This window comes from Phasianus colchicus, chromosome Z, assembly GCF_987193195.1.
Source record: "Phasianus colchicus chromosome Z, bPhaCol1.hap1.1, whole genome shotgun sequence".
In the NCBI taxonomy this organism is placed as follows: Eukaryota; Metazoa; Chordata; class Aves; order Galliformes; family Phasianidae; genus Phasianus; species Phasianus colchicus.
Window position 1 is genome coordinate 80,570,408 of NC_143476.1, and position 26,197 is coordinate 80,596,604.

Here is a 26,197-nt window from a genome sequence, read left to right on the forward strand (position 1 = left end):
TGAGTACCACTAGGCGGAGGCTGCATTTTGTCCACAAATATTACAGGCAGCTCAAAACTTTTCAAAGAGAATTTACTGACATCTTTACTCTTGAATCACTTAAATGAATATCTCTGAAACTGAAATATTGAAATGCTTATTGCTCTATTGTTCTCTATTGTTCAAAGAGAGGACAAAGATAGGATTCTTCCTTGCCCTAAACTTTTAAATAAATATGACAAGATCATTCTGATTTGGTATTATTTTTTTCATACTGAAAAATAACACTGCAGATGAGTGCAGATGAGGTTGGTTTTTTTTTGTTTTGTTTTGTTTTTTTTTTGTCTTAATCTTGTTTAATCTTTGAGTTGACTTGGAGTTGGAGGTCAGAAGGATTTCAGTACATTACATTCAGCATACTTAGAAAACGAAGAAATGAAGTACAGTCTTCCCTCTGCTAGGCAGCACTACGAATAGCTATCTTCTCCCTGAAGGCATTGAAGGTTAAGTCTATAAGCTGCATTTTAAACGTATATATTCTGAGATATTCTGAGATATCTGAAGATGATGTTAAGCCTCTGGCAATAAATGGATGTAGGCAGTACAATATCTAGATTTTGAAGCAACTGGGGAAAAAAACATGTATTCTGGATGAGTTTAATTGCACCACAGACCTTAATAGTTTTGAACACGTATCACACACTGAACACGCACCACACTGTTGGATGCTTAGACTTTAGACAAAACATCATTCATTAGACAGAAAAATTTTGCCTACTACTACTGAAGTCAGTCTGGAATATTTCCTATGAGCAAAGACTTAAGGCATTATACATCTGAGAACAAAGTACTCACAAGACTTTTTGACAACAAAAGAAATGTTTTTAGGGAAAGAATAGACAGGTATGATACGTTAACTGAAGCAGTCAAGATTACAAAGCTGAGAAGGTAAATGATGTCAGTATAGTAAAACATACGGTGATCACTGGAAATGACCTTTGTGAATGACTCTACTGTCATAATATTCTTTTAGAATAGAGAAATATACAAGTAGCTTTCCAGTCTAAATGTAGAGCTGTGCACTAATTTGTGAGAAAAAAAAAACAACTGACTTTCTGTTGTTGATCTTCCATGGTAACAGTAAAAGAACCTTGACCAAATTTCCTTGTATGGCAAGAACATACAAAGGTTGTGAGAAAAGAAGAGATTTTCCTCTGATTTGGGAAGGTCATTCTATCATTACTGACCGATGATGATCCAGCTAATGCCAAATATAAATGACAAGTAGGTAACACCATGTGAATTAAAGACTCTATGAAGAACAAATAGACCCATAAACAATACATCTATAGCTTCTCTTTTACAAAGTCATCCTGACCACTCATGATAATGTAAGGATTGGTTATATTAATTTTCTTAGTGATAGATGGCACTGAGTATGAAAGAAGTTTTACAAACTGTGTTAGCACTTTGAACCTTTTTTTTCCCCTGTAAGTTTCAAATGATTTTTTTTCATATCCTTTGTAATGCAAGTAACTACAAAATGCATTACATTAACACTGACTTAGTTACCTTACGAATTTTAAGTTTCAAAAATACTTTCCCTCCCCCCATTCCCCCATGTGAAGTGGCTTCACTTGCTCAGTGTACAACTATAATTTGGGCAGCAAAGAAATAAGCTTCTGTTCAGGAGGTTATACACATCACTGATATCTAAATCTTACAGTTTTTGAACTGCATACTTTCTAATTATGTTACAGTATTTGCATCTTACCTAACCTTTCATGATACTCTCTCTGATCATCTTGGAGCCTTTCTAGAATTGGCTGCCTGTCAAAGTTGGTGCACCAAAGTCCCATCACTAGTCACATTCTTTATTGTAACCCACATGGTTAAAAAACAATTCTGAAGGTGATCGGGAACATAGAATTCATATTTAGAAGAATTACTAGCTTTTCAGTCACATAACGACTTCAAAAGATTCATTCCAAGCAGTATCTTCATTTTCTTAAATCACTTTCAGGTAAAGGTTCCCAGATGTTCAAAGAAAATCTTTCACCAATTGTACATGCTCTTTTGCTGTAGTGCATCAAGTCCAGAAAAAAAATACCAGTGAAAAAAGACTAATGTATAATCCTTACTGCATAGTTTGCTTCTGGAGAAAAACACCACAAATTTTCAAAGTGCTATGCCTTTTAAAATTCATTACAATGTGATTCTCCAGACATTACCGTAGAACATTACCATAAGGAAGCGTGCTTCCTCCCTGTAATATTTCTAGGAAACTTCCTAGTCTGATTCACTCCTCTGATTATTATCTTTTACTGTCAGTTCAGGCCAGCACTGAGAGATCCTGAGGATTACCAAAAAGGACTTCTGGGGACTGGGGCAGTTAGTGAACAAAGAGGGAGCAGATGTACAGTGGTATTTTCCTCTATCCCTTCAGTGGCAGGGAGGGATACTTGAGAGGACCAGGAAAACTCATCTCATAAATGCATGGCTGAGAGGTTGGTGTAAGAACTTTGTGTTTTTTTGACCATGGGGTGGTTTAGTCAGTGCCTGGCCTGATGGCTGCTGATGTCTCAAAGGTGGAAATGGATCCCAGCCCAGGAGCTGGCAGTTTGTTGAGATGGCTTTAAACAAGATAAAGAGTGCAGGGGATAAAACCAGGCCCACTAGAGATGAGCCTAGAGGAACAATGGATCTCCTTTGAGATAAGGAGTTCAGATGAAGTGCAACTATGCCAATGTACACAGCATGGGAAACAAACAGGAGGAGCTGGAAGCCATCATGAAACAGGCATACTGTAGCTTAGTTGCCATTACTGAAACATGGTGCAATCCTCCCACAGCTGGAGCAATGTAATGGATGGCTATAAGCTCCTCAGAAGGGATAGGCAAGGAAGGAAGAGTGGTGGTGTGGCTCTCCTTATTAAGAGAGTCTTTGATGTTAAGCTCAGGGCTAGGAATGATAAGGTTGAGTCTCTAAGGGTAAGGATCAAGGGAAGGGCTAACAAGGCACATGTCCTGGTGGTAGTCTATTATAGACTGTCTAACCAGGATGAAGAGACAGATGAGGCATTCTACAAAGAGGTAGCAGAAGCTGTGTGATCTCCAGCCCTTGTTCTCATAGGGGAATTCAACATCCCTGATTTATGTTGGAAATACAATACAGTGCAGAAGCAGCAGTCTAGGAGGTTTCTAGAGATTATGGAAGATAACTTCCTGATGCAGCTGGTGAGAGAGCCAACCAGGGGAGGTGTCCTGCTAGGCCTGTTGTTCACAAACAGAAATGGACTGGTGTGAGATGTGGAGGTCAGGAGTTGTCTTGGACGGAGTGACCATGAAATGGTCTCTCGATTCTTTGTGGCAGCAAAACTGCTACCTGGGACTTCCAGAGAGAGGACTTTGAATTGTTCAGGACACTGTTAGGGAGGGTCTCTTGGGATTCAGTCCTGAAGAGTAAAGGGTCCAGGAAGGCAGGTCATTCCTCAAGGAGGAAGTCTTGAAGGAGTAGGAGCAGGCTGTCCCCTTGTGCTGCAAGATGAGCACAAAGCATGGAAGAAGACTGACGTGAGTGAACAAGGAGATTTTCTTGAGGCCCCAAGAGACAAAGAGAATCTGCTTCCCGGGGAAGACGAGATGGGCAACTCAGGGAGAGTACAAAGAAGTTGCTAGGACATGCAGGAAGAAAATTAGAAAGGCAAAAGCCCAGTTTAACTCAGCTTGGCCACTGCGGTAGAAGAGAACAACAAACTGTTTTACAAATATATTAACAGTGAGAAGAGGGCAAAGGAGAATCTCCATCTTTTACTGGATGCGGTGGGGAACTGAGGATAAGAAAGAGGCTGAGGTTCTCAATACCGTCTTTATACCTGTCTTTAGAAGTCAGATCAGTTACCTTCCATCTGCTCTACCCTGACCCCTGGAAGTCTTGGATGGGGAGTAGAATAAACTCCCATGATTCACGTAGAAACAGTTAAAGAACTACTACTCCACCTGACTGCCATAAGTCCTTGGGGCTGGATGGAGTCCACCTGAGGGTACTGAAGGAGCTGGCAGAGGTGATATCCAAGCCACTTTCCATCATCTTTCAGCATCTCTTGTCCCAAAGGCTGGAAGCTTGCCAGCAACTCTTATCTACAAGGAGGGTCATAAGGATGATGCAGGCAACTAGAGGCCCATCAGCCTGTCCTCAGTGCCAGGAAAGGTTATGGAGCAGATCATCTTGAGGGAGATGTGCGGCATGTGCAGGACAATTGGGGAACTGAGCCGAGCCAGCATGGGTTCATGAAAGGCAGCAAGTCCTGCTTAGTCAACCTGATTTCATTATGTGATCAAGTGATCCGCCTGGTGGATGAGGAAAAAGCTTTTGATATAGTTTGCCTAGACTTCAGCAAAGCCTTTGTCACTGTCTCTCAAAGTATTCTACTGGAGAAGCCGGCAGCCCACGGCCTGGATAGGTGTACCCATCACTAGGCAGAAATCTGGCTGGAGGCCCTGAGAGTGGTGGTGAATGGGATTAAATCCAGCTGGAATCTGGCCACAAGTGGTATTCCCAAGGGGTTGGTACTGGGGCCTGTTCTGTTCAATATCTTCACTGATGACCTGGATTAGTGCACTCTCACTAAGTTTGCAGATGACACCAAGTTGAGAGAAAGTGACAATCTGCCTGGGGGTAGGAAGGCCTCACAGAACAATCTGAACAGGCTGATAGCTGGGCAGAGGCCAGTGGAATCAAGTTCAAAGAGACCAAACACCAAGTACTGCACTTTGGCCACAACAACCCCAGGCAACACTACAGGCTTGGGGCAGAATGGCTGGAAGGCTGTGTAGAGGAAACAGACTGATGCTCAGCTAAACATGAGCCAGCAGTGTGCCCAGGTGGCTAAGAAGGCCAATGACATCCTGGCTTGTAACAGAAACAGTGCTGCCAGCAGGAGCAGGAACTCACCATCCATTCTGTACTGATGTTTGTCTGTTGGAAAGGCTCAGAAGCTGCTGCTGACAGGATCTGAGGAACATTCACAACTTACTGCCAAAAGATCTTAAGAAACAGCAATTACACTGAACAAATGGGAAGAACAAAATATTTTTTTTATTTAATATAATCTTCTTAATCACCTTCACCTAAATTGAACTTAACAGAATCAGACAAATTCTCCTTGAAAACCTAGCTAAAACAATCTTACAATCAATAATAATAATTTGTGCCTCCACCCCTCTGAAAGTGAAAACACAGACTTTTGAAAAGACTAGTAAAGGACTGTCTAGAGTATTATGCATGGCCTGTATAATTTCAGCACATTCTAGGAAAACAATTTCTCTGTAAGAATTGAGAGAATCATTAAGAGGTAATATTCCACAGTGAGTTTGCTAAGAATAAATATCCTCAAATTACAATAATCTGATTTTATGAAGTGGTGGGCTTTGAGAAATAAAGAGAAGTTAATGCCACATTTGGACTTAAGCAAGTCCAAGATGGGTCCAAGAAATTAAGTCCAAGAAATTAAGACTTTCTAAACAATTTCTCATAGCAAGTTCACAAACAGCTGAGGAAAGTCTGGGCAAAAGAATTATAAGACTGCAGTACACCATACTGGAAAAATGTTTTCAAAGAGAGTTTCAAGTTTATGGTAAAAATGGGTGAACAGAATGTGGGCAAACCAGTGCAGAGCACATCCTAAGGGTAGCAGTAATAAAATATTTGTCAACGTCAACTTTTCAACTAATAGAATTAGAGATTACCTTCGCTAATCTAATGATTATACTGAACTTTTCGGTGAGTTTTTGGTTGAGGCCTGCACCTGTTTTTAAAGAAAGAAACAGAATTGCAATTATCTTTCTACTGAAACAAAATAAATTGAGTAAGAAAAAGCACAAACTTTACTCATCTGAGAAAGAGCAATTGTAATAACAAGACAGGAAGATGGACAAACTCCACACAAAGGCAGCAGTATGTTTGTAGCAGCTTGCAAAAAAATCTAATTTGTCACCAAAGAGCAGCTGTTTTCTCATATGCAATAGGAATAAAATACAAGATGTCATTTTCTAACTATTCCTCCTTCTAAATCTTCAAGCTGTTATGTGTACAACTTAGGGCAGTACAACATCAGGACAAATAGAGAAAATAGAATTCAAATAACACAAAAGACATTTAGAGGCTTAGAAATGCTGACTTATGTAAAGATGATAGAAAGAAGCAGCTCTGTTTGAAAAGTAGATTAGATGGTGGAAGACACTGTAGCAGTCTTTGATACATGCATGAATGCTATGTGAAAAAAAAAGGGAACATAAATTGTTTTTCCTTGATCACTGGAAAGAAATCAAGAAGTGTTATTCCTAACTCCAACAAAAATGTTTCATGTAAAACATTAGGAAAAGTGCTTCCTAGCAGCATGAATTCGAACAGATTGCAAGAGAAAATAAACCACTGTAGCAGAAAACTAGATGGAAATTATCGGGAATGACACTAGTACAGCTCATTCACGGTGAGAGTAAGAAGACAGGAAGCCCTCAGTTCCTTTTGTGCTTTACTTTCTGAAATCTCAGAGTCTTTCTCTGGAAATCTTCCCAAAATTTGTACTATATAATATACAATATAGTATACATTATAGTATACATTTATATATGTATATATACATATATATATACAGACACACATATATATATACACACATTTATTTTTATTAACAAACCATGCTGATGTCTATTTTCAAACAGTGTAACTTCATTTAGAACTCAGACTTAAAGGGATAGTATACTAGACAGATAAAGAACACAGATTTGGGAGGTTTTTTTTTGGAAAATACTCATTTTCCAAATACTCTTTAAATAAATTTCAAGGAAGAATCCCACCACTTTCTCCACAATTTGAAACACTGTATGAAAAGAAATTAGGCTATTCCAGTTAGAACTGCTGCATTTGGAAGCATCCTTGTGTAAAAAGTTAAAACTTGAAGAAGTAAGAATGAATGCTTCTTTTGACCCTGTCAGAAAACACTTCAGAATGAATTTCTTCCACCTTTCATTCAAAGGAGAAAGGGAGAGATTATATTCTTTCCTAAGTATCTTTGGCAGCACTGAAGTCTGCAACAGACATCTGAAAACATTTGTAGTTCTCCTTACAATCCATTGTACACAGAGACCAAGTAGAAAAGAATCTCTCTGCAGAAGTCTTATAAATACTTGAGAAAATAAAAGTCATCTTGCTAAATTATTCAGAAAATAATCAAGTACCCATGCCAATTTGGAAGACAGCAGCTTCTAATAAAATTTTTGAGTATGACTGTAATTCTCACTGTCCTATAAAATGTTGGAAGGTTATGTTGAATTATTTCCTGTAAGACAAATAGTAACAATTTCTGGAGGAAATGCAAGTTATTTCTGGGGGGAAAAACAAGGTGCCAAAGTTTAGTTCAGTAAGGGTTGTTGTTATTTCTGACAAATGTTTCCCAAGTATTTCCCAAAATTGTATGGAAACAGGACTGTAAAAATAAGAGCTCTTCTCTTCAGAAAGCAGTGGTTTAAACCCCAAGGAAGACTTTTCTTTCTACAAATCTTTAAAAGTAGTCAGTTGTCTTTAAATACGTATCTATATACATAGTATCTATCTATCTATCTATATTTTTTTCTCTGAAGTTCCAGAGTGGTAGGAAAATAGAACAGACAAAGGACTTTGATAAGTAATCCATTTTGGGTAATGGATTCCACAAAATATTTTATGAGAAGAAGGAAAAAAAAAAGGAAAAACAGAAAGAAATTTCTTCTCCACAGAAGAATTATAGGAATGAATTTTCAGTGATAGCCGATAAGGCAGTAGACAACAGCAGAAAGTAGAGCCAGAATTCTGTTTTCATACTGAGAAGACTAAAATTTATACTAACAAGGAAGGATAAAGTCCAACCTAAAACTTTCTGCAATAAACTTCAATGGTCTGGTACCTGTACTGGAGCAAAAGAAATGAAGCAGTAATTTCTGTATCAGAGAAACTGTACTCCATTTAGTAAGTGAACAACCAACCAAAGAACAAATATAACTTGTCCCCTCTCAAATATTTTCTTGAGTTACAAACCAAACTTACACCTTATTCAAATTCTGTCAATTAGACAGCTATCACTCAGTTTTAAAATGATTCAAGACTTTGCAACCGCAGTCTACAAATCACCATATGTCTTTGCTATTTCCGTGTCAAAAGTACAGAAATGTCTTGCAGCCTGTACTTTTATCTTCAAAAATTGCCTCACATTTCTATACTACATAAGGAAGTATAGATATTGTAATGCCCTTCCCTGAGATCTATTTCTTGCCTCACATCTAGTGCCATTCTTTCTGTCCTCGCACACAATCACATATTTTGCTGATTTTCTTTATCACGGTTTGCAACATGTCAACCAAACTTTCAAAAGCTACTGACAGCAGCAATGAAAATCTCATAAATTTATAAGCACGACCAACAACCTTCACTTCAAATCAAGCCAAAAACTCACTGTCAGGAATTATATACTCTAAGCAGTCTTGTAATTATCTAGATGTCTTCAGGATATTTATAAAATTAGATTGACGGAAGTAAATGCAAGGTTCTTGGAGCATCAAGAACTCATTCTCTCAATCAGGATTCATTAATCTCAAAGAAGGCACAGTGGTACCACCACTAGTAACAGTATTTCAATTATGCGCTTTATCATCAAGAAAAATAAATCTTACAGGTAAGTCAATAAAAATAATACCTCTTGAACTTTTTCAGTACCCCTAATGCTGAAACATTACAACATGACCAGCAGAATCAGACTGTTTCCAGGAAGAGAAAAAAAAGAGAGATCTCTTCAAAATGGGTTCTGAGGCAGCCAATTTAAACAGCTGCAATTTAACAAAAAATAATTTAAATATCCTTCTGGCTGAGTGGTTATCACATATCTAAATGGAAAAAGCTTAGTTTTACAGTGTTGTGAATGTTCTACTAACATGGATTTTGTGTAATCAGTTTAAGAAAAACAACCACGTTTAGTCTTTGGCATTTATACATGTCTTACAAGTTCTTTAGCACAAGATCTCCTAAAATAATGATGCCACTGGCACACTATACAAAATACTTTTAACTTGCATGTGAGTCACATTTTTTTTACATCACTGCCAATATACATATATATTAGATGAACCACAGAGATCATTTAGCAGTCACAGAATCAAAGGATAATTCAGTTATGACCTCAGAAGGTCTGTAGTCCATCTGTTGGCTCAAAACGGGGTAAGCAAAGTCAAATCATTATGCATGGTTTTATCCTTGAAAACCTCCTGGAATGGAGAATGCACAGACTCTCTGGACAACCTGGATTGACTATCCTGATAATTAAAAGGGTTTTCCTTATATTTAGACAAAACCTTCCATTTCAATTTACGTTCATTTTATCTTATCCTTTTTCCAAACCACTCTGAAGAGCCTCTTCATAGGTTCAGGAAAGCTGCCTCTGAGGACTTGATTTATCCAAGCTGAACAAGCCTAACAACCTCACCTTCACTGCAGTCACTCCCTTCTCCCTGTCAATCTAATCTGAGTATCCAGAAATAATCAAATGTGTTCCAGGGTTAAAAGGGAAGAAAGCACTCTTGTATCTTTCTACTATTTCTATATAACACATAAGCACTAAAAACCTCTGCTACCAAAAATACATTCAAACCCCTGCTTCACTAAGTCTCATGCATCTCCATAATTGCTTTTTAACAATAACATTATCAATAGTGGTATGCTTTCTAGATTTTAGCATAAAGAATTATTTTGAGCAGATTTTTTCTGTTCCATTTCAACTGACATTTTGCCCTATTCCTTCTCCATAGCTAAGGTGTTCAGGCTTCATTTATGCTATGTGTATTGTGTTCATTGAACTACTTTCAATTTCATGATCTTTAAATTTGATGATTGCAATTAAGACAAGAGTTGCATGTTAAAACACTTTTGAGGTGGTCAAGAGTTCAATACTCGTAATGCTGCCTTGAAACTACTTGTTATGCAGAGCAACTGAATCCATTCTTATAAACAATTCAATCCTCGCTTTAGAAAGGATTTTGAATCCTTCTGTCCTCCATTAATTTAAGATATGTTTTGAAGTACCATTTGTCAATTTTTGGACCTCCAGAAATTTCTTCTGGATGAGGGCTCAAAATAATTTTGTTACTGAAATCTAATTACATACTCCTTAATCCTACTGGAAAACAGAATTTAGAAGGACTAACTAAATACCTCTTTAAACTCTCTGTTCCTTTAAATTAAGAAAAATACATTGACACATATGACTGCTAGACTACCTTTAGGGGTTCCATCACTTCCAGCTGGAGAACAGACTGACTGTGGTGACCTCAAGGAAAAAGATGCAGCATTTCTTATTGAAGGATCGCCATCCTAAAGTGACAATGATAAAAAATATCATTATGAGCATGAATATTTCATAAAATAAAGTAAAATTAGTACATACATTGATAAAATTGATTAGCTGAAAAACCACACAATAAATATTATAAAAATATTTATTTATATGAAAATATTTACAATTTAGGCTGTGATATAGTAATGTTCCAGAGCACAAGAGCTCTTAGAAGAAACAATCACCAGAATATGCACAGAAAAATACATTCATATGCAAAATTTTCTTGTTACAACCAGTAATAGCAAAAGGTTGATAAGCAGAAGAATTAACTGTATATAATAACAACTAAAACTGAGCATAAAAATTAGATTTTAAAACACATTAAACAGTTTTTCCACTTAGCCTACCCCTAAAGCATATCTAGAATGCCACCACAGTTTCACATTTAAGCAAACCAACACTTCATATTCACACTCTCCAGCATACCAACCACATATCTGGACTGAACAAAATCTGTAGCACCCCCAATGAAGCAGTGAGACAGTCCTGTATACGACACAGTTTGAGTGTTTTTAGCTAGTTAATTGCCCATCTAACAGTTTAATGGGAAACAAATTGATGGAAATTAAAAGAAATTCCACAACACAGCAAAAAACAACAACAACAAAAGTTTTACTACTCTACCTTTGCACAAAGCAACTTGCTTTAATGGAACTCCTACATTCTGACAAATTTCATAATACAATACCAATTACAATTTAAGAGTGTTCATCCTCTATTTTTAAGAATGTAAATGTCAATTTTTTCCCTACATCATTATTTCAAAATGAAATATGAAAACCATTATTCAGATTCCCAATTCATATTATTATTTTCCTTAAATCGCTGTCATGGAGCCCTCTGCTGGCCAAGAATATATATATTCAGTCAACTGAATAGATTTAAACTGTGATAGAACAGTATTTCCTATCATAAGCATTGTTTTTAAACAATGATAGGATTGCTGGGGGAAAAAAAAATGCAAACAAATCAACAACCTTTTTAACTATGAGAAGATAATTTCTGTAATTATAAATAAATTGCAAAAAGTCAATTTTTTTAAATTAAATCTTTTAAAGATTTCATTCACGTAACTCCCTATATGAAAGATTCCTTTCATAGAACTCCTTTTTATTTCTTCCCTAAACTGGCATTTGAAGGAGACAGAAGCCTACATAGATGGACAACTGCATACTCCCTTTTGTAATGGCTAAACAGACAGTTCTCACATGTATACTAGCAGACGAGCTACAATACACATTATGTCATGCAGAGGAGTAGTTCGTGCTATTAGATCAAAGGAAAGAGCTTTTCACCTGACAGTAACTATAATTACAAATAAAAGTGCAAGTTTATACTGTTTACAAGAGTCATAGAATATACTGAGCTTGAATCCATGAGGACTGCCAACTCCTGACTTGAAACAAGGCAACCCAAGAGCACTGTCCAAATGCTTCTTGAAAACTAACAAACCTGGAGTCATGACCCTGCAGTCCAGTATCTGAACCCCCTGTCAGTGAACACTTTAATATGCAATCTGAACTTCATCTGACACAGCTCTAAGCCATCACATCCTATCACTGGTTGCCAGAGAAAAAGGAGCAGCACCTCCCTCTCTGCTCACCTTCAAGAGGAAACAGACAGCAGTCATCTCTCAATTTCCTGTGAGATGCACAGAACAAAAATTCTCAGCTGTTCCTCATACATTATGCCTTCTAGTCCTTATAGCATCTCCGTTGCCCTTGTTTGGACACATTCTAATGATTTTATATCAGCTTTATATTGCAGAGTCTCTGCAATAAAACAGTATGCATTACTCAGGATAAGGCCATTCTGATGCTGAGTCTAATGGAGCAACCACTTCTTTCAGCTGGCTAGTTATACTGAGCTTAATGTACCCCTAAAAAATGGTTGGCTCTTATGGCCACTGAGGTATATTGTTCACTCATATCGAGCTTACCACAAACAAAAAAAAGTTAGTGATTGCCTCATGCTCAGATCTAAGAATATATCACTGCAAGGTCTCTATATTCTCAAGGGAATATTTCATTCTTCCTCCTCCCAGTTTAGAACTGTCTGCAAACTTAGTGTGCACCCAACTCCTGGGCCCAGGTTATGAATAAAAATTTTAAAGAGGACTGGCCTAAAATTGAGTCCTGGGGAACACAACAAGTGGCTTGCCACCAGTTTGATGTTATTCCATTTACTACAACTCCTTGAGTGCAACTCTTCTGTCAGTTGTTCACTCATGGTATTGTATATATACGTACAGTATCAGACTGTATGTTGGATATTTTGTCAAAGATATTATGAGAGTCAGTATCAAAAACCTTGCTAAAATTCAAAAAAATTCATCTGCATCCACTGCTTTTCCTTTGTTAACTGGGTGAATAACCTTGTCATACTGGAATATTAAGTAAGTAAGTCATGACTTTCTCTTCATAAACCCAGGTTGCACTAGAACAATTACTGCTAAGTCTTTTACATGCCCTTCAACAAGTCCCAGAATAATGTCCATAGTTTTACTAAGCACCAAAGTGAGACTAACAGTACTGTCACTACCAGTAGAATATCAGAGTATTCTTTTTTACCCTTTTTGAAAATTGGAATAATATCAGCAAGCTTCCAGACAGCTGTGAACTCTCCAAATTCCAAAGACCATTGATAAGTAACAGAGTGGTTTGGTAATAACATCATCCATTTCCTTCAGTATCTTGAGATAAATTCCACTGAGTCCTGAAGACTCACGTGCATCTAGCTGCAGCAGCAAATCCCATACACGTTCGGTGTCAACTGCAAGCTTATCACTCTCGCAAACATAAGACCCCAAGAGTTCCAGGACCCACCAGTGGCATTAAAAACAGATGTAAAAAAATAAATGTCTCACTCTGCTTTCTCTTCATCCCTATTTGTAAGGTGACCAACCATCAAGTAGTGGATCAATGCCTTTTTTAGTTCTCCTTTTGATGTTAACATACTTTAGAAAACCTTCTTAGTTATCCGGTACAGCACTGGTTCTACTCTAAATGAGATTTGGCTAAACCAATTTTCTCCCTGTAGTGATGAACAGAGTTCATACAATTTCTTTTTCCCACCTTCGTTCCTGAAGGAGAAAATTGTTGAGTCAAGCCAGCCTTCTGCCCTCATCATGGCTAAGTGATCTATAGTAGACTCACATGACAATACCCGCTTTATTAGTTTTTATGCTAAATCCTTAGAGAGACTTTCAACCCTGACAGCAAGCACTGTACAATCCAGCAATTTCTTTACATGCAGCACTATCTGTCCACCTCACATTCTCATGCCTGTTTCTTCAGTATCATTCCCTACAACTGGAAAGATAAAGGAGAATAGTATTTGCATTTCTGATTCCTTCACCAATTTTCTCAGTGCCATGAAGTCTCTTTTGATTGTCCTTGGACTTCTTGAAAAAGCTAGAGTAGATGATAACCTAAGGGGACATACAACCCTGTATGCAAGGGAGTTTTTTGATCCTGCAGAGCTCAATGCTGATAATGCTAAGGTTGGGTCCTTATGGGTAAGGATCAGAGGAAGGCCAACAAGGCAAATAAACTGGCAGGAGTCTGTTACAGATCATCCAGCCAGGAAAAAGTGACAGAAGTAGTATTTTACAAGCAGCTGGCAAAAAACACGTAATCACTTGCCCTAGCTCTTGTGAGGGACTTCAACTTACCAGACACTTGCTGGAAATACAAGTAGAATCCATCAGAAAGGAAACTATCTAGGAGGCTCGTGGAGTGTGTGGAAGATGGCTTCCTGACACAACTGTTAAAAGAGTCTATCAGGGGAGCTGCCCCACTGTTTATGAACAGAGAAGGCATGATGGGAGATGTGGTCAGAAGACCTTTTGGGTATAGTGACCACAAAGTGATAGGTTCTCATTTCTTGGTGAAGTCAGGAGGAAGGCCAGCAAAACCGTGGACTTCTGGAGGATAGACCTTGGACTATTTAGGACATTGGTTGAAGAAGTCCCTTGGGAGATAGTTCTGAAGAGCAAAGGCGTCCAAGGAAGGCTGGACACTTTCTCAAGAAGGAAATCTTAATGGCATAAGAACAGGCCATCACCTTGTGCTGCAAGATGAGCTGTCTTTTTGGGCAGTTGGTTGGAAAGTTGCATTGCAGAAAAGGATCTGGAGATCTTAGTCAACAGCCAGCTAAACACGAGCCAGCAGTGTGCTGGGAATCAGTTGACCTAACCCTTGTGACTCCTGTACCATAGATGGGTCCTCAGCCATATCTTTATGGGTCCTCAACCATGTCTTTATGTCCCTGTCCTTCCAATTCCAGAGACGCATAGCTGTTGTGAAAGAACACCTGAGAAGGCAAAATAGACCAGCAACTAGCTCCTGATGAAATTTTGTAACTACTGTTACATTGTTATGTTGCAGGCATCAATACTTACAGTACTGACCTCACAATTCGAAGACCTAGTCAAAAAATACTAGCAGAAACTTGGGTGCTCTCTCTCGAGAGCTGTTAAGAGATTGCATTGAACTTTTAAGGAACCTCCATCAAACTATATCTGCATGATTAAGATGAAAAATAATCAATAGTTCAGAAAAAAAAAAAAAAAAGTCACCACAGACAAAAACTGGGGCAACTTTGTTTTTTGTTAAGACATTAGTGTTCAAGATATCAGAAAGAATTACTACCACATAAACTAAAGCCACAAGGAAAAAATTTCTTCAAAAGAAATCAAACCATGATGCACATGTAGATCAGTAAGAAAAACTGTCTATATGACCTCTTGCTTTTGGCAATACTATGATATTACTGGATACATTGTTCAATTATGTCAAGTCTACTTGAGAAGTACATGAGTATTTAGAGAGACAAGTTAACTCTACACCTACTTAGAATCTAGTATTGTTAGCATCAATATACTGATGTAATAACTGCAGTGACACTTTATCATTTTGTTAACATAAACTTGCAAATAAGTAAAATTTTTTGCTTATCATAATTTCAACAGTGTGATACAAACTGTTGCAAAGGAAAGAGATGTCTTCTACAAGAAATGAAACCTCACATGCTAGAGTTGCACAGTTGAGTGAATATGTCTGAAACTTAAATGTTTTCAGTGGTTTTAGAAATCAACAACAACACAGTAAAATATCTGTCTCACAAGGCAACTAAATATGTTTTATGATAAATTGATTTAGATAACATACATCGCTACTTAATCTGTGCACCATCTGTAGGTAGTCTTCATTTGATCCGTGTCTAGAATTATCAGCATGATGATTAGCTGAATTTCCAGACAACTGACTTGAAACTTTATTTTCATGGAGATTCCTCATCCCTGCTGTGACAATGGGACAAGCTGAAATGCAAAAACAAAACAAAACAAGTAAATAATTATACTGATATGTACATAGACACTCCTTAGCTCTTAAAGTTTCACAAATATTACTATAAAAGAGGAAATTGTTGAGCTATATACAAGAGGTCTGGAATCTGAACAAGAAAAGTTTTTCCTGATTGTATCCTTTAGCCACAATCCTGAATATCCTGAATAAAATCACGTGTTTAAGATTTGAATTTTCAAGAGGATTTACAATCTAAGTTCCATGAACATTAGACAAGCTCTTTCCGCATCCATTCTGGGTCAAATTGGGATTAGTCCGGTTTACACTACACAGGTTTATTAAAATGAGCTAACCCGGTAGCAAAACTTAAGTTACGTAGGAAAAAAATGAATTTTTTTTGCTGGTACAGGTAAATGATGGCCATCAAATAAAAGCCTTAGGGTTTGCTTTTCAGTTGTTATAAATACATGAAAACTATGCAAAATAAGTGTACACTGGGAAGAAATGTCATGTGAAGAGGTATCTCACATTTTTTTCCCTTTTTTTTTTTTTTTTTTTTTAATACTGTAACTTTTGGAGGAGGTTGAATGGAGGCCTCATGGCAGCCAACAACTTTGTAAAGAGAAAAAGTAGGTAACTAGGTGCTGATCGCTTCTCTTTGGTGACAGCTACAGGACCCAAGGGAATGGCATGGAGCTGTGTCAGAGAAGGGTTAGGCTGTGTGTTAGAAAAGGTTCTTCACCCTTTTGTGATCAGCCCCTGGAACAGGCTTCCCTGGGAAGTGGTCATGGCCCGAATTTGCCAGAGTTCAAACAGTGTTTAGGCAATGCTTTTAGAGAGGGGGGTTGATTTTTGTGTGGTCCTGTGTGGAGTTTAACTTGATCCTTGTGGATACCTTACAACTTGGAATATTCTATAATTCTGTGATGTTCTGCAGTCAGGTAAACAAAGCTAAACACAACAACAACAAAAATTCTATCAATACAAAGATTCATGTTAAGCTTGTGGCTCAAGAGCCACGAAACGTGCACATGAAAGTAAACATCACAGGCTTACCTTGCTGCAGCTGAGGATGTGTTGTGTAACTTGGAGGATGTGAATATGGCATGTATCCTGCAGGGCTTTGAGGAGCATATGGACTAGGCACTGGACTGTTCTGTTGTGCCAAAAATCTGTTACCAGAGCTTGTCTGTGGTGGCACAAACCGGCTAAAAATAAAATTTTAAAGGATTTGAGAAGTTGTAAAAGCAAATTTAGACAATGTTATTATTTCTTTTGAAATAGTATACACCTGGAACATTTTAACTTCCGGAAAAGATATTATTCTAATGCAATGAAGAAACTTCTTCAAAAGCAGCATTTAAATCCATCAATGCCTTCTCAACTTCAGTTACTACTTAGGAGTCAGAAAACGGGTACTATATTAGTAAAAGGATAGAAAGCATTCAGAAGATTTACATCCAGTGAAAGCAAACAATAACACAAGTTATAGACATTTACCATAATAAGTTGTATCTTATTAGAAGTTTATTGGAATCACTAATGAAAACGACAGCTAAGGTCTTATTATCAAATAACCACAAGCTCACTAGAACTAACAAAGGAGTCATCTTATTTAAATATGACTTTTCCAGTAAGATTTCAAATAACTTTGTCTAACACAACTATACTGCTAAGATATAGGAATATAGGCAGTTAGGTAGGACCTGATCTAAAGATTAATGAAAATAACTTATTCTTTCATTGAATTTATCCTGGACAAATCCTAGAGAAAGAATGTTATAAAAATCAAACAGGCTTGTGATGATAATGTATGTATACTATAGCTTATATTCTTTCATCAGTTTTGTGTTGCTTTTTAAAATAAAAATAAAACAAAACCCACAAAAACCATTCACAACTCTGTTTTAGACAGTAATTTTGTGAAGGTAAGCTTCCACAGAAAGTTACAGCAAAATATTTAAAACAACAATTTTGCAAGGATCTTGAGAAGACACAGCACACTGTAACATTCTCAATTCATAAAACCTTCTTCATTACCACTTTCAAATACAAAACCAACAAATAAAATAAAATAGAACCACTACTCTTGACAGTGCAGTGGGTTTTGTAGAGATAAAAAGCATTCTGTTTGCCAAAATAATTATTACACTAACCTGAAATGAAGTGTGAAATAACAGTTAATTTTAATAATGATGTTTAATATCTGCTGATTCAGTTTTAGTCCAACAGCCCAGCTACTGGAACTGTACGCAGAACTTCTTTCTCTATTCTATGGTACTTTCTTATTTTCATAAAGACCTAACCTAAAGGCATATCTTACCTGAAAGAGTGTGAAAAAGTACAAAAAAGTTGAAGAGGAAGCCGATGGGCAAACAATTGGACCTATCTTCCTATGAGTGCCTTTTGTGTAACAGTTAGAGTAGTATTCTGTGCTTTAACAAGACTTTTTTTTCCACTCTTCCGCCATACTAGTACTGCTACCCATGCTGGAACACACACTCTCTTCTCCTTTATACTCTGATACAGAAAGAAAACAACTGAAGGGGTAGGCAAAGGCAGGAAGATTCCTTAAGAAAGAAAATCTGCCAAAACTATGCAAGAGAACAGAGTGGAGAATCCTGACTTATCCTTACAACACAGGATTAACTCACATGCATAAAGTGAGTAAATGCTAAATTTGACTTTTTCAGCAGCAGAAACTCATCCTGCTGTCAGACAAATTCAGGGTTAATCTTGACATTGATCTTCTAACTTCTTCTCATTTACTTACAACTGGAATTGAATGTCACTGTAGAAAGCATTTTAAGTTTGCTGCCCCTTCCCTCCCTCATTTAAAATATTACATTACCTGGAAGGGCTATGTGAAATAGTGGTTTGTTGATAATTGGAAGATGCAGGACTACCACGCATAGAATTCTGAGAAATACTAAATTGTGGAATCATCATCCCTATTGAAAAGAAGACAACAGTATTAAATATATGCATTTCATTTCAGAAAGACTATATACCAAGCAATCAGTAACTTTATAGGTAGAAAATGTTACATGTCTGCAACTGTCAGAAAACATTAAATAACATTCATACTGTGTAAGAATCTACTTTACATTGCAAAATAGAAAAGCATTCCTAAAGGAATGTTAATTCGGTTACAGATTTCAACAGGACTTATTTCCTCTTATGTACTTCAAACTTTGCAATCTAAATCCTGGTAGTAGATAGAAACATTTTAAAACAGGACATACACTCACACTCCAGTGTGTACAGTATTTACTGTGCTAATGAGTAAAATATTCAGGAACTTCACAAAGTAGAAGGACTCATTAAATTTATCTCCCATTTTTTTAGCAAGTAGAGTTAAGAATCACCTCATACAGAAAGGTGTGAGATACTTTCATTCCTTCAGTAATACCTAACAGTTTCCTTTCTAATACTTATGATAACGTCTTTCCATTCTGCCTCTAGTACACTTACAAAATGTATCATTGTGCTGAAATATTTTGAACTGCAAAGCAGAGCCAATTTCCCGAAATGTAGATTCCCACAGTCTGTACAGTCCCAGACCCATGATTTGGACATTCAGAAGCTGAACTGTATCAGGTCACAAGTACCACTGTGCTTGAAACTAACAAGCATCTTTACCAGTGAGACTTTAAATCAATCTTTTTTCCCTTTTTACAGTACCATTATAAAGAATTTGCTAATAACCACATGACACTGGAAGTTAAAACAGTGAAAATACATAAAAACTTCCATGATTTTTAATCATGTGATTTTAATGACAGAATAAAATGTCTCATATTTAAACAGCATCAGAACCCATGTACAAACTGCAGTATAGGAAGCCATAACAAGTGACTCACAGAAATGGGTGAAAGCATGTCAGTGTTGCAATATTTTATACTTAAGATTTCATAGAATGCTTAGATTCTATCTACAATTTGGAGTGCCTAGTGTCATCAATGCTCTAAGTACTGTACTAGAATCTAAGAATCCTTAGAGTTGGAAGGAACCCTTAAAGGTCATCTACTCCAAATGTCCAGCAACGAACAGGGACATCCACAGCTAGATCTGGTTGCTCAGAGCCTAGTTTAGATTGGCTGTCCAGCCTACTATCACTGATCTCAATGACTGCAATATTTACAGAAGAAAAGCTTTTTTCAGAAATCTTCCCTCTGAACCTTTTTTCTTTCCTTTTTCTCCCAACAGAGATGAGATGTGATAATCCCTCAGGAATGCAGCCGTTATCACCTCCCCAGTTGGTGTGAAGTGCTGCATTCCAACCAAATTAACACATTTAAACTAGCCCAGATTAGGAGTGAAAATCCCTAGTTGTGCTGAAAAAAATCAGATATCTTCATACTTCACTAGAAATGTTACTTCATTATCCTGAGTAACAGCAGAGAATGCCTCAACTCCTGCAAAAACTTGCTTCAATGAACACTGGTTGCCTCTTACAGAGGCAGGTGAGAAATAAACTTGTATCCACAGGTACAAACCACAGAGAGGAATGTGCGAAATGCTCCCTGGGCATTTCCTGTACAGTGGTTTTCTATTAAAGGAAGGTCCCTCAGTGCCCAGTTCATGTGTTGCAGACACTAACAACGACATATTATTCATCAGGTAGTTATAATTTTCTTTTCTCTCTCTCTATTTTTTTTTTTTTTTTTTTTTGGCCTACTTGAACTGTGAGGGTGGTGAGGTACTGGTCCAGGCTACCAAGAAAAGCAGTGGATACCTCATCCCTGGAGGTGCTCAAGGCCAGGTTGAGCACTGGGAAACCCGATCACTAAGTCAGGGCAAGCATAACCATGGCTGGGAGTTTAGAATGAGATGTCTTTAAAGGTCCCTCCCAAACTGAACTGTTCTGTGATTCTGAGACAGAAAAATCTAGCAAAGATACATACAAAAATCAAGTCTTGTCACCAATTAACCTGAAACATGCATGACCAAACCTAAAATTTTAAACTTGTTCTGTAAGAATATTAGCAAGCCATGCAGGTAAGTAAGAATTAATTTTCCTTATTCTGGGAAAAGTAAATTGATAGTATGAGTAGTTACTAACATACAGAAAGAACATGCTCATATTAAAACTATACAGATGTCATGTAATTTTATATGAACTATACAGAAAAGATTTCATTTTATGTTTAAAGCAGAGATTGCACTTTTAAAATACTTCTATCCTCAAATTTAATCTAAACTAAAATTGACCCACAAATGTGGTAGGTTTTAGTTTAACAGAATAAATTCTTTTTTGCAATGATTTTTTTAAATATAATTCAAAAATCTTTAGCTTGTTCTGCGGCAGATAGCTCTCACACCTCTATTTATATTGAGAGGGGCAAGAGGAGAAAAAGATGGCATAGAAGGAAGAGAGTGGCAGCATGTTGGAAGGCATATAAGCATGTTGCAGTCTGTAACCTGCAAAGTAAAACTGTATCTCAAAAGTTTCCAAGTCTTCATCATAATGAAATAACAAGAAAAACAAGGAAGGGATAAAAACAAGGCCCTAATATTTAGACTGCAAAGGAACTGAAAGTAGCTTGAGGTCATCAACTCTAAAATATCTTGCACACTGTTGGCATATCACAGCAGATTTAGGGCTCCATTGTGTATTTCCATACCTTAAACATTTAAGAATTTTTTAAGTGCAACTTTAATTTTGACATTTAAGTCTGGAGAAGACTGAGAGGGGATTTTATCAATGCTTATAAATAGCAATGAGGCAGATGTTAAGTGCATGGGGCCACCATCCATTTGGTGATGCCCAATGACAGGACAAGGGATTCAAATTGGAACACAGGAAGTTCCATCTGGACATGAGAAAAATCTTTAAGAGTGACAGACCACTGGAAAAGGCTGCCCAGAGAGATTGTGGAGTCTTCTCTGAAGATATTAAAAAAAAAACTGCTTGGATGCTTTCATGTGCAACCTGCTCTAGGGAACCTGCTTTAGCAGAGGGATGGATGAGATGATGTCCTAAGGTCTCTTCCAACCTCGATGATTCTGTGGATTTGGTAGCGTGTAGTACTGAGAAACTATTATCCCAATAATAACATTCTTATAAGAAGTTTCTTTAACACACACTTCTGATTTTGACTACTTTTTTTGCTTAGAGAAAAGTAATAAAAATAATTTCATTTTTTGCACTTCAACTAACTGTCAAAGAATATACTACATAAAGTGGCTCACATAAAATGAGTGATATCTATGACTAAACTGTTTCATAGCATCACACATGTTTAATCTGTGAATGCTGACCTACTGGTGATTTTTCAGTAAGACAGACACTCAATTGATAGCATACATCTGCAATGTTTTTCTCGGTTGATAACATACATTTTCAATGTTTTTCTTGTATAAATGGAAAAAAATATCTAATTTTTGAAACTTTTTGAAAGACAGAAATATTTTAAGCCGTCAAAAATGCACAAGTTATATTATGAATTTTAAGACCTTTAGGACCTTAACCTATGCTAAGGATACCAGCCTCCAGCAAAACACTAATTCAGATTAACTTCCAAAAATCTGTCAAAATAAAACAAAGAGTTGAGAGGGAAAAGAAGATAAGACAAAAAAAAAAAAAAAAAGGTATCCTCATACTATCTCATTCTTACATTATTCTTAGAATAACAGAATGGTTGAGGTGGAAAAAGACTATCTAGCCTATGCCCTGCTCAAGCAGGGACATCTAGAGAAGGGTGCCATACCCAAGGACCAGCCTTGGAAATCCCCAAGGAGGCTCCCTCAACCTCTCTGGGCAATATGTGCTACAGCTCAGTCACTCACACATTGCTTTGTGATATATAGAAAGAAATTCTGTTCCAGTTTGTGCCCACTGCCTCTTGTCCTGACACAAGACACACTGAAAGGAGCCTGGTTCTGTCTTCTTTGAACCCTCCTTTCAGGTATTTACTCAACACTGATGAGATCCCCTGGGCTTGCTCTACTCCAGACTGAACAGTTCCAGCTCTCTAAGCCTCTTAGAGAGGGAGAGATGCTGCAGTTCCTTAATCATCTTGGTAGCCTTCTGTTGGACACTTTCCAGTGTGTCTATGTTTCTCTTGCACGAGGGGCCCAAGACTCAACAGAGGACTCCAAATGTGGTCTCATCAGTACTGAGCAGAGGGGAAGGATCACTCTGCTGAGAAAGTGATCTCTTAACTAAGATATTTTGCCTATTGCAGCTAAGAGTACCATGAGCCTTCTTAGGAGCAAGAACACATTGCTGACTCCTGTTCAACTCAGTGTCCACCAGGATTGCTAGGTCCCTTTCTGTAGAGCTGCCTTCCATCCAGATTTCCACAGTACGTACTGGTGCCTGGGGTTGCTTCTTCTCAGCTGCAGGACATTGCATTTCTCCTATTGAATTCCATGAGGCTTGTCAGCCTACCTCTCCATCCTGTCCAGGTCTCTCCAGATGGAGCCACTCCAGTCGGCCACTCCAATGAGTTTCATGTCATCTGTGAATATGCTGAGAGTGCACTTTACCTCATTGTCCACACTGTTAATGAAGACGTTAGTCGGGACTACAATCACTTTTAACCACTGGGGTACTCCACTCCTAACAGATCTCTAAACTGACTTTTCACCACTGAAGATTACACTATGGGCCCATATCTCAATCCACCTTACTGTTTGTTCATCCAGATCATACTTCATCAGCTTTTCTGTGAGAATCTGATGGGGGCAGTGTTGTCAAAAGCCTTACTGAAGTTAAGGAAGACAATGTCCTGTACTCCCCCCCCAACCACCACGCTGGTCAATTCCGTATAGAATTTTATCAGGTTGATGAAGTGTGGCTTCCTCTTGGTGAATCCATGCTGAGTACTCCTGATTTTCTTCTCCTTCAGGTTCCTGTTCCATCATTTTCCCAGAGATCTTGGTGAGGCTGTAGTTTCCTGGATTATCCTCCCTGCTGTTTTTGAAGATAGAAGTGACATTTGCTTTCCTCCTGTCTTCAGGCTCCTCTCTCTGTTGCTACATCGTATTTGTTAATCACAACTAATATCAATTCTAGTTCTAGACTTGTTGAACTACAGATGAAAATGAATTTTGGGGGAAAAAAGAACAGCAAAAAATTGCTTGTGCTTTAGCTTATATTTACAGCAACTGAAAACCTGTCTAGCTTTCTGGAGCCTTTGCTTCCTTCGAAAAATTGTACTGAGCCAATAATTTTTCTCCATGTTTTTCATGTGGTTTTTCTGTTCCTACATCAGAGAAGAAGGTGGGAATAAATTCATTAGAGTTCACTTTGTCCATGCTAGTGATGAATCTGACTAAAGTGAACAAAGAGCTGAGGCCCACCCTAAGACTGAAGGTAATCCAGATGCAGGGGTGTCCCCCTTTGTTCATTCTTTCTCAATTGCGTGCACCATAAATACTGGGTCACAGCACCTAGTACTGACGTTTCTGCACTGGATTCAACAGAAGGCAGAAAGACAATATTCAGAAGGAAGACAGTGAAGAAACCACAAGAGACGAGCTTGAAATACTAGAAAAAAAAAATCATTCTTCTAGCTGAAAAATATGCATTCCATAAAATCTCTGCCAAATTGTTCTACAAACTTTGACGACAGGGATTACAAAACCTGCACAAAACAAGAAAAGCAAACCTTTCCTGCCCCAATAAAACCATATCCAAGTGCTTTCACCTTGGATATCTGAATGGGATATATTAACACCTAATAAGACTATCAACGTTTTCCTGAACTTAGCTTAAAGATCCACATATATCAAGATAAGAGAATGTCCTTTCCCATTGAAAATGATGTAACACTTTGTCCTTTCAAACATTCCTCCCAAGATCATCTTTGTCTCAAAATAGTTTTTTTACAGGTAAGCTTCACCTTCTTCCTTCTTTCTCTCTAGTTTCCAATTTCACACTTAGACTTCAATGCTTCAAATGACAAATGAATTCAAAGTATGCAATACAATGGAACAATCTAGAATTTTTCAGTTCAGATCTCTTCTGATCTCTTTGAAACATTGTATTAACATTATTAAAACATCACCACCTATTCTCTGTGTTTCATTTTATGCCATTCTTAATTCTGTATTTTCCTACCTAGCATACCTTCCTTCTAGCATAAAGTAAAACATAAGTACTAATTGTAGAGGTGCTTATTAAGGGTTACTCTTAATATACTAAATCAAGTTTAGAAGTATTTCTCCTTCTGAACAACACCATTAGCAAAATCTAGAAAGAAAGCATCTGGGTTTGTTTTCTTTCTTTCAAAATCTTCTTTTGGAAGAAAGAATTCAAAAAGCATTATCTTACTTTTCCACTGGAAAAAATTTATTTTACCCTACAAAACTAGTGCAAAATACTGAGGCAGAGTCTCTTTGTGAAACCTCTGTCCTACTGTGTGAATGGGTAGGACAATTGCAACAATTCACACAGCTGGAAAAATCATTCTACCACATTTACCACTGAACACAGCACATGGTAATCGCTATCAGAGCTTAAATTTCAGGATCAGTGAAGTTTTAAATATTCAGAATCAGGCTTACTTTTTCATTCAATAAAATTTCTGCATTCTCTCAAGGAACATTACATGTTCTGTCCTACACAAGTCCTGTTCAAATCTTATATGGCTTTTTTACTCACTCATCTAGGTGAATGAACTCAATTATTTACTATTATTTCACTATCATTATCAAACACATAGTAACGCATAGATACCACAGATGTACTCCATATGTGTTTGTTGTTAGTATTAGACCCTTAAATATATAGAACACAAATACAATCAGTAAGTAATAGAAAATTCTTACCACTTTGTACCCCATATCTGTTTTGCATGCTTTTCTCCCTGAAAACATTAGGATTCCTTGCCAGGATAGCTTGCAGCAAAACTGGTGTATCTCCCTCTGGATCATCGCTGCCAAGGTTATCTTTCAATTCTCTGTGATTGTGGAAGAAAGCAAATAAAGAATGAAATGTATTTTCAAATTTTAAGAAATGATTGTCAGATTTAAAAAAAAAATGCTAAAATGAAACTAAAAAATGTACTGCTAAAATAAAGAACAAAAAAACCAACTCTGCAGAGCACTGTCCCTTCCCTGTCTTAATTACTACTATTATTTTTTTTTATCTCTTTGTTAAAGACTGGAAGAAACAGTAGCCCTACAGTTCATCAAAATTAATCCACATATATCCATGGTTGCCTTGATCTTCTCCACTGATGAAGAACTCTTTGGGTAACATCAAGAAAGTAGTCTAAGTGTGAAAATAAGATATGCATGAATGCACAACATTCAGGTTATATATTTTATTTTAAAAAGGGAAAATGGCATATCAATTCCCTCTGAACTATTGAAAATGTAATAGATTTTCCGTAAATACATCTGTGCTCTTATTCTTTGTTTGCTTTGAAGACTTTTAATGGCTACTTCCATTTGATCAAGATAACTTGGAATATGTAGGAAAAAAACAATGCAATTCAACACAAGGCAATTCAAAGGACATATTACAAAAAGAAAC

General features: G+C 37.2%; 1 protein-coding gene across 3 annotated transcripts in view; it reads right to left on the reverse strand.

Annotated features, from left to right (window-relative positions):
• Positions 1–26,197, reverse strand: part of NIPBL (NIPBL cohesin loading factor) — a 147,818-nt gene that overhangs the window by 68,946 nt on the left and 52,675 nt on the right. For all 3 annotated transcript variants that reach the window (XM_090131804.1, XM_090131803.1, XM_090131802.1), the window contains exons 4-8: positions 25,489–25,619; positions 18,560–18,659; positions 16,765–16,916; positions 15,571–15,722; positions 10,281–10,374 (exon numbers count right to left, since the gene is read on the reverse strand). In XM_090131804.1, coding sequence (XP_089987930.1) covers positions 10,281–10,374; positions 15,571–15,722; positions 16,765–16,916; positions 18,560–18,659; positions 25,489–25,619 — 629 coding nt within the window. The remainder of the gene's footprint in view (positions 1–10,280; positions 10,375–15,570; positions 15,723–16,764; positions 16,917–18,559; positions 18,660–25,488; positions 25,620–26,197) is intronic.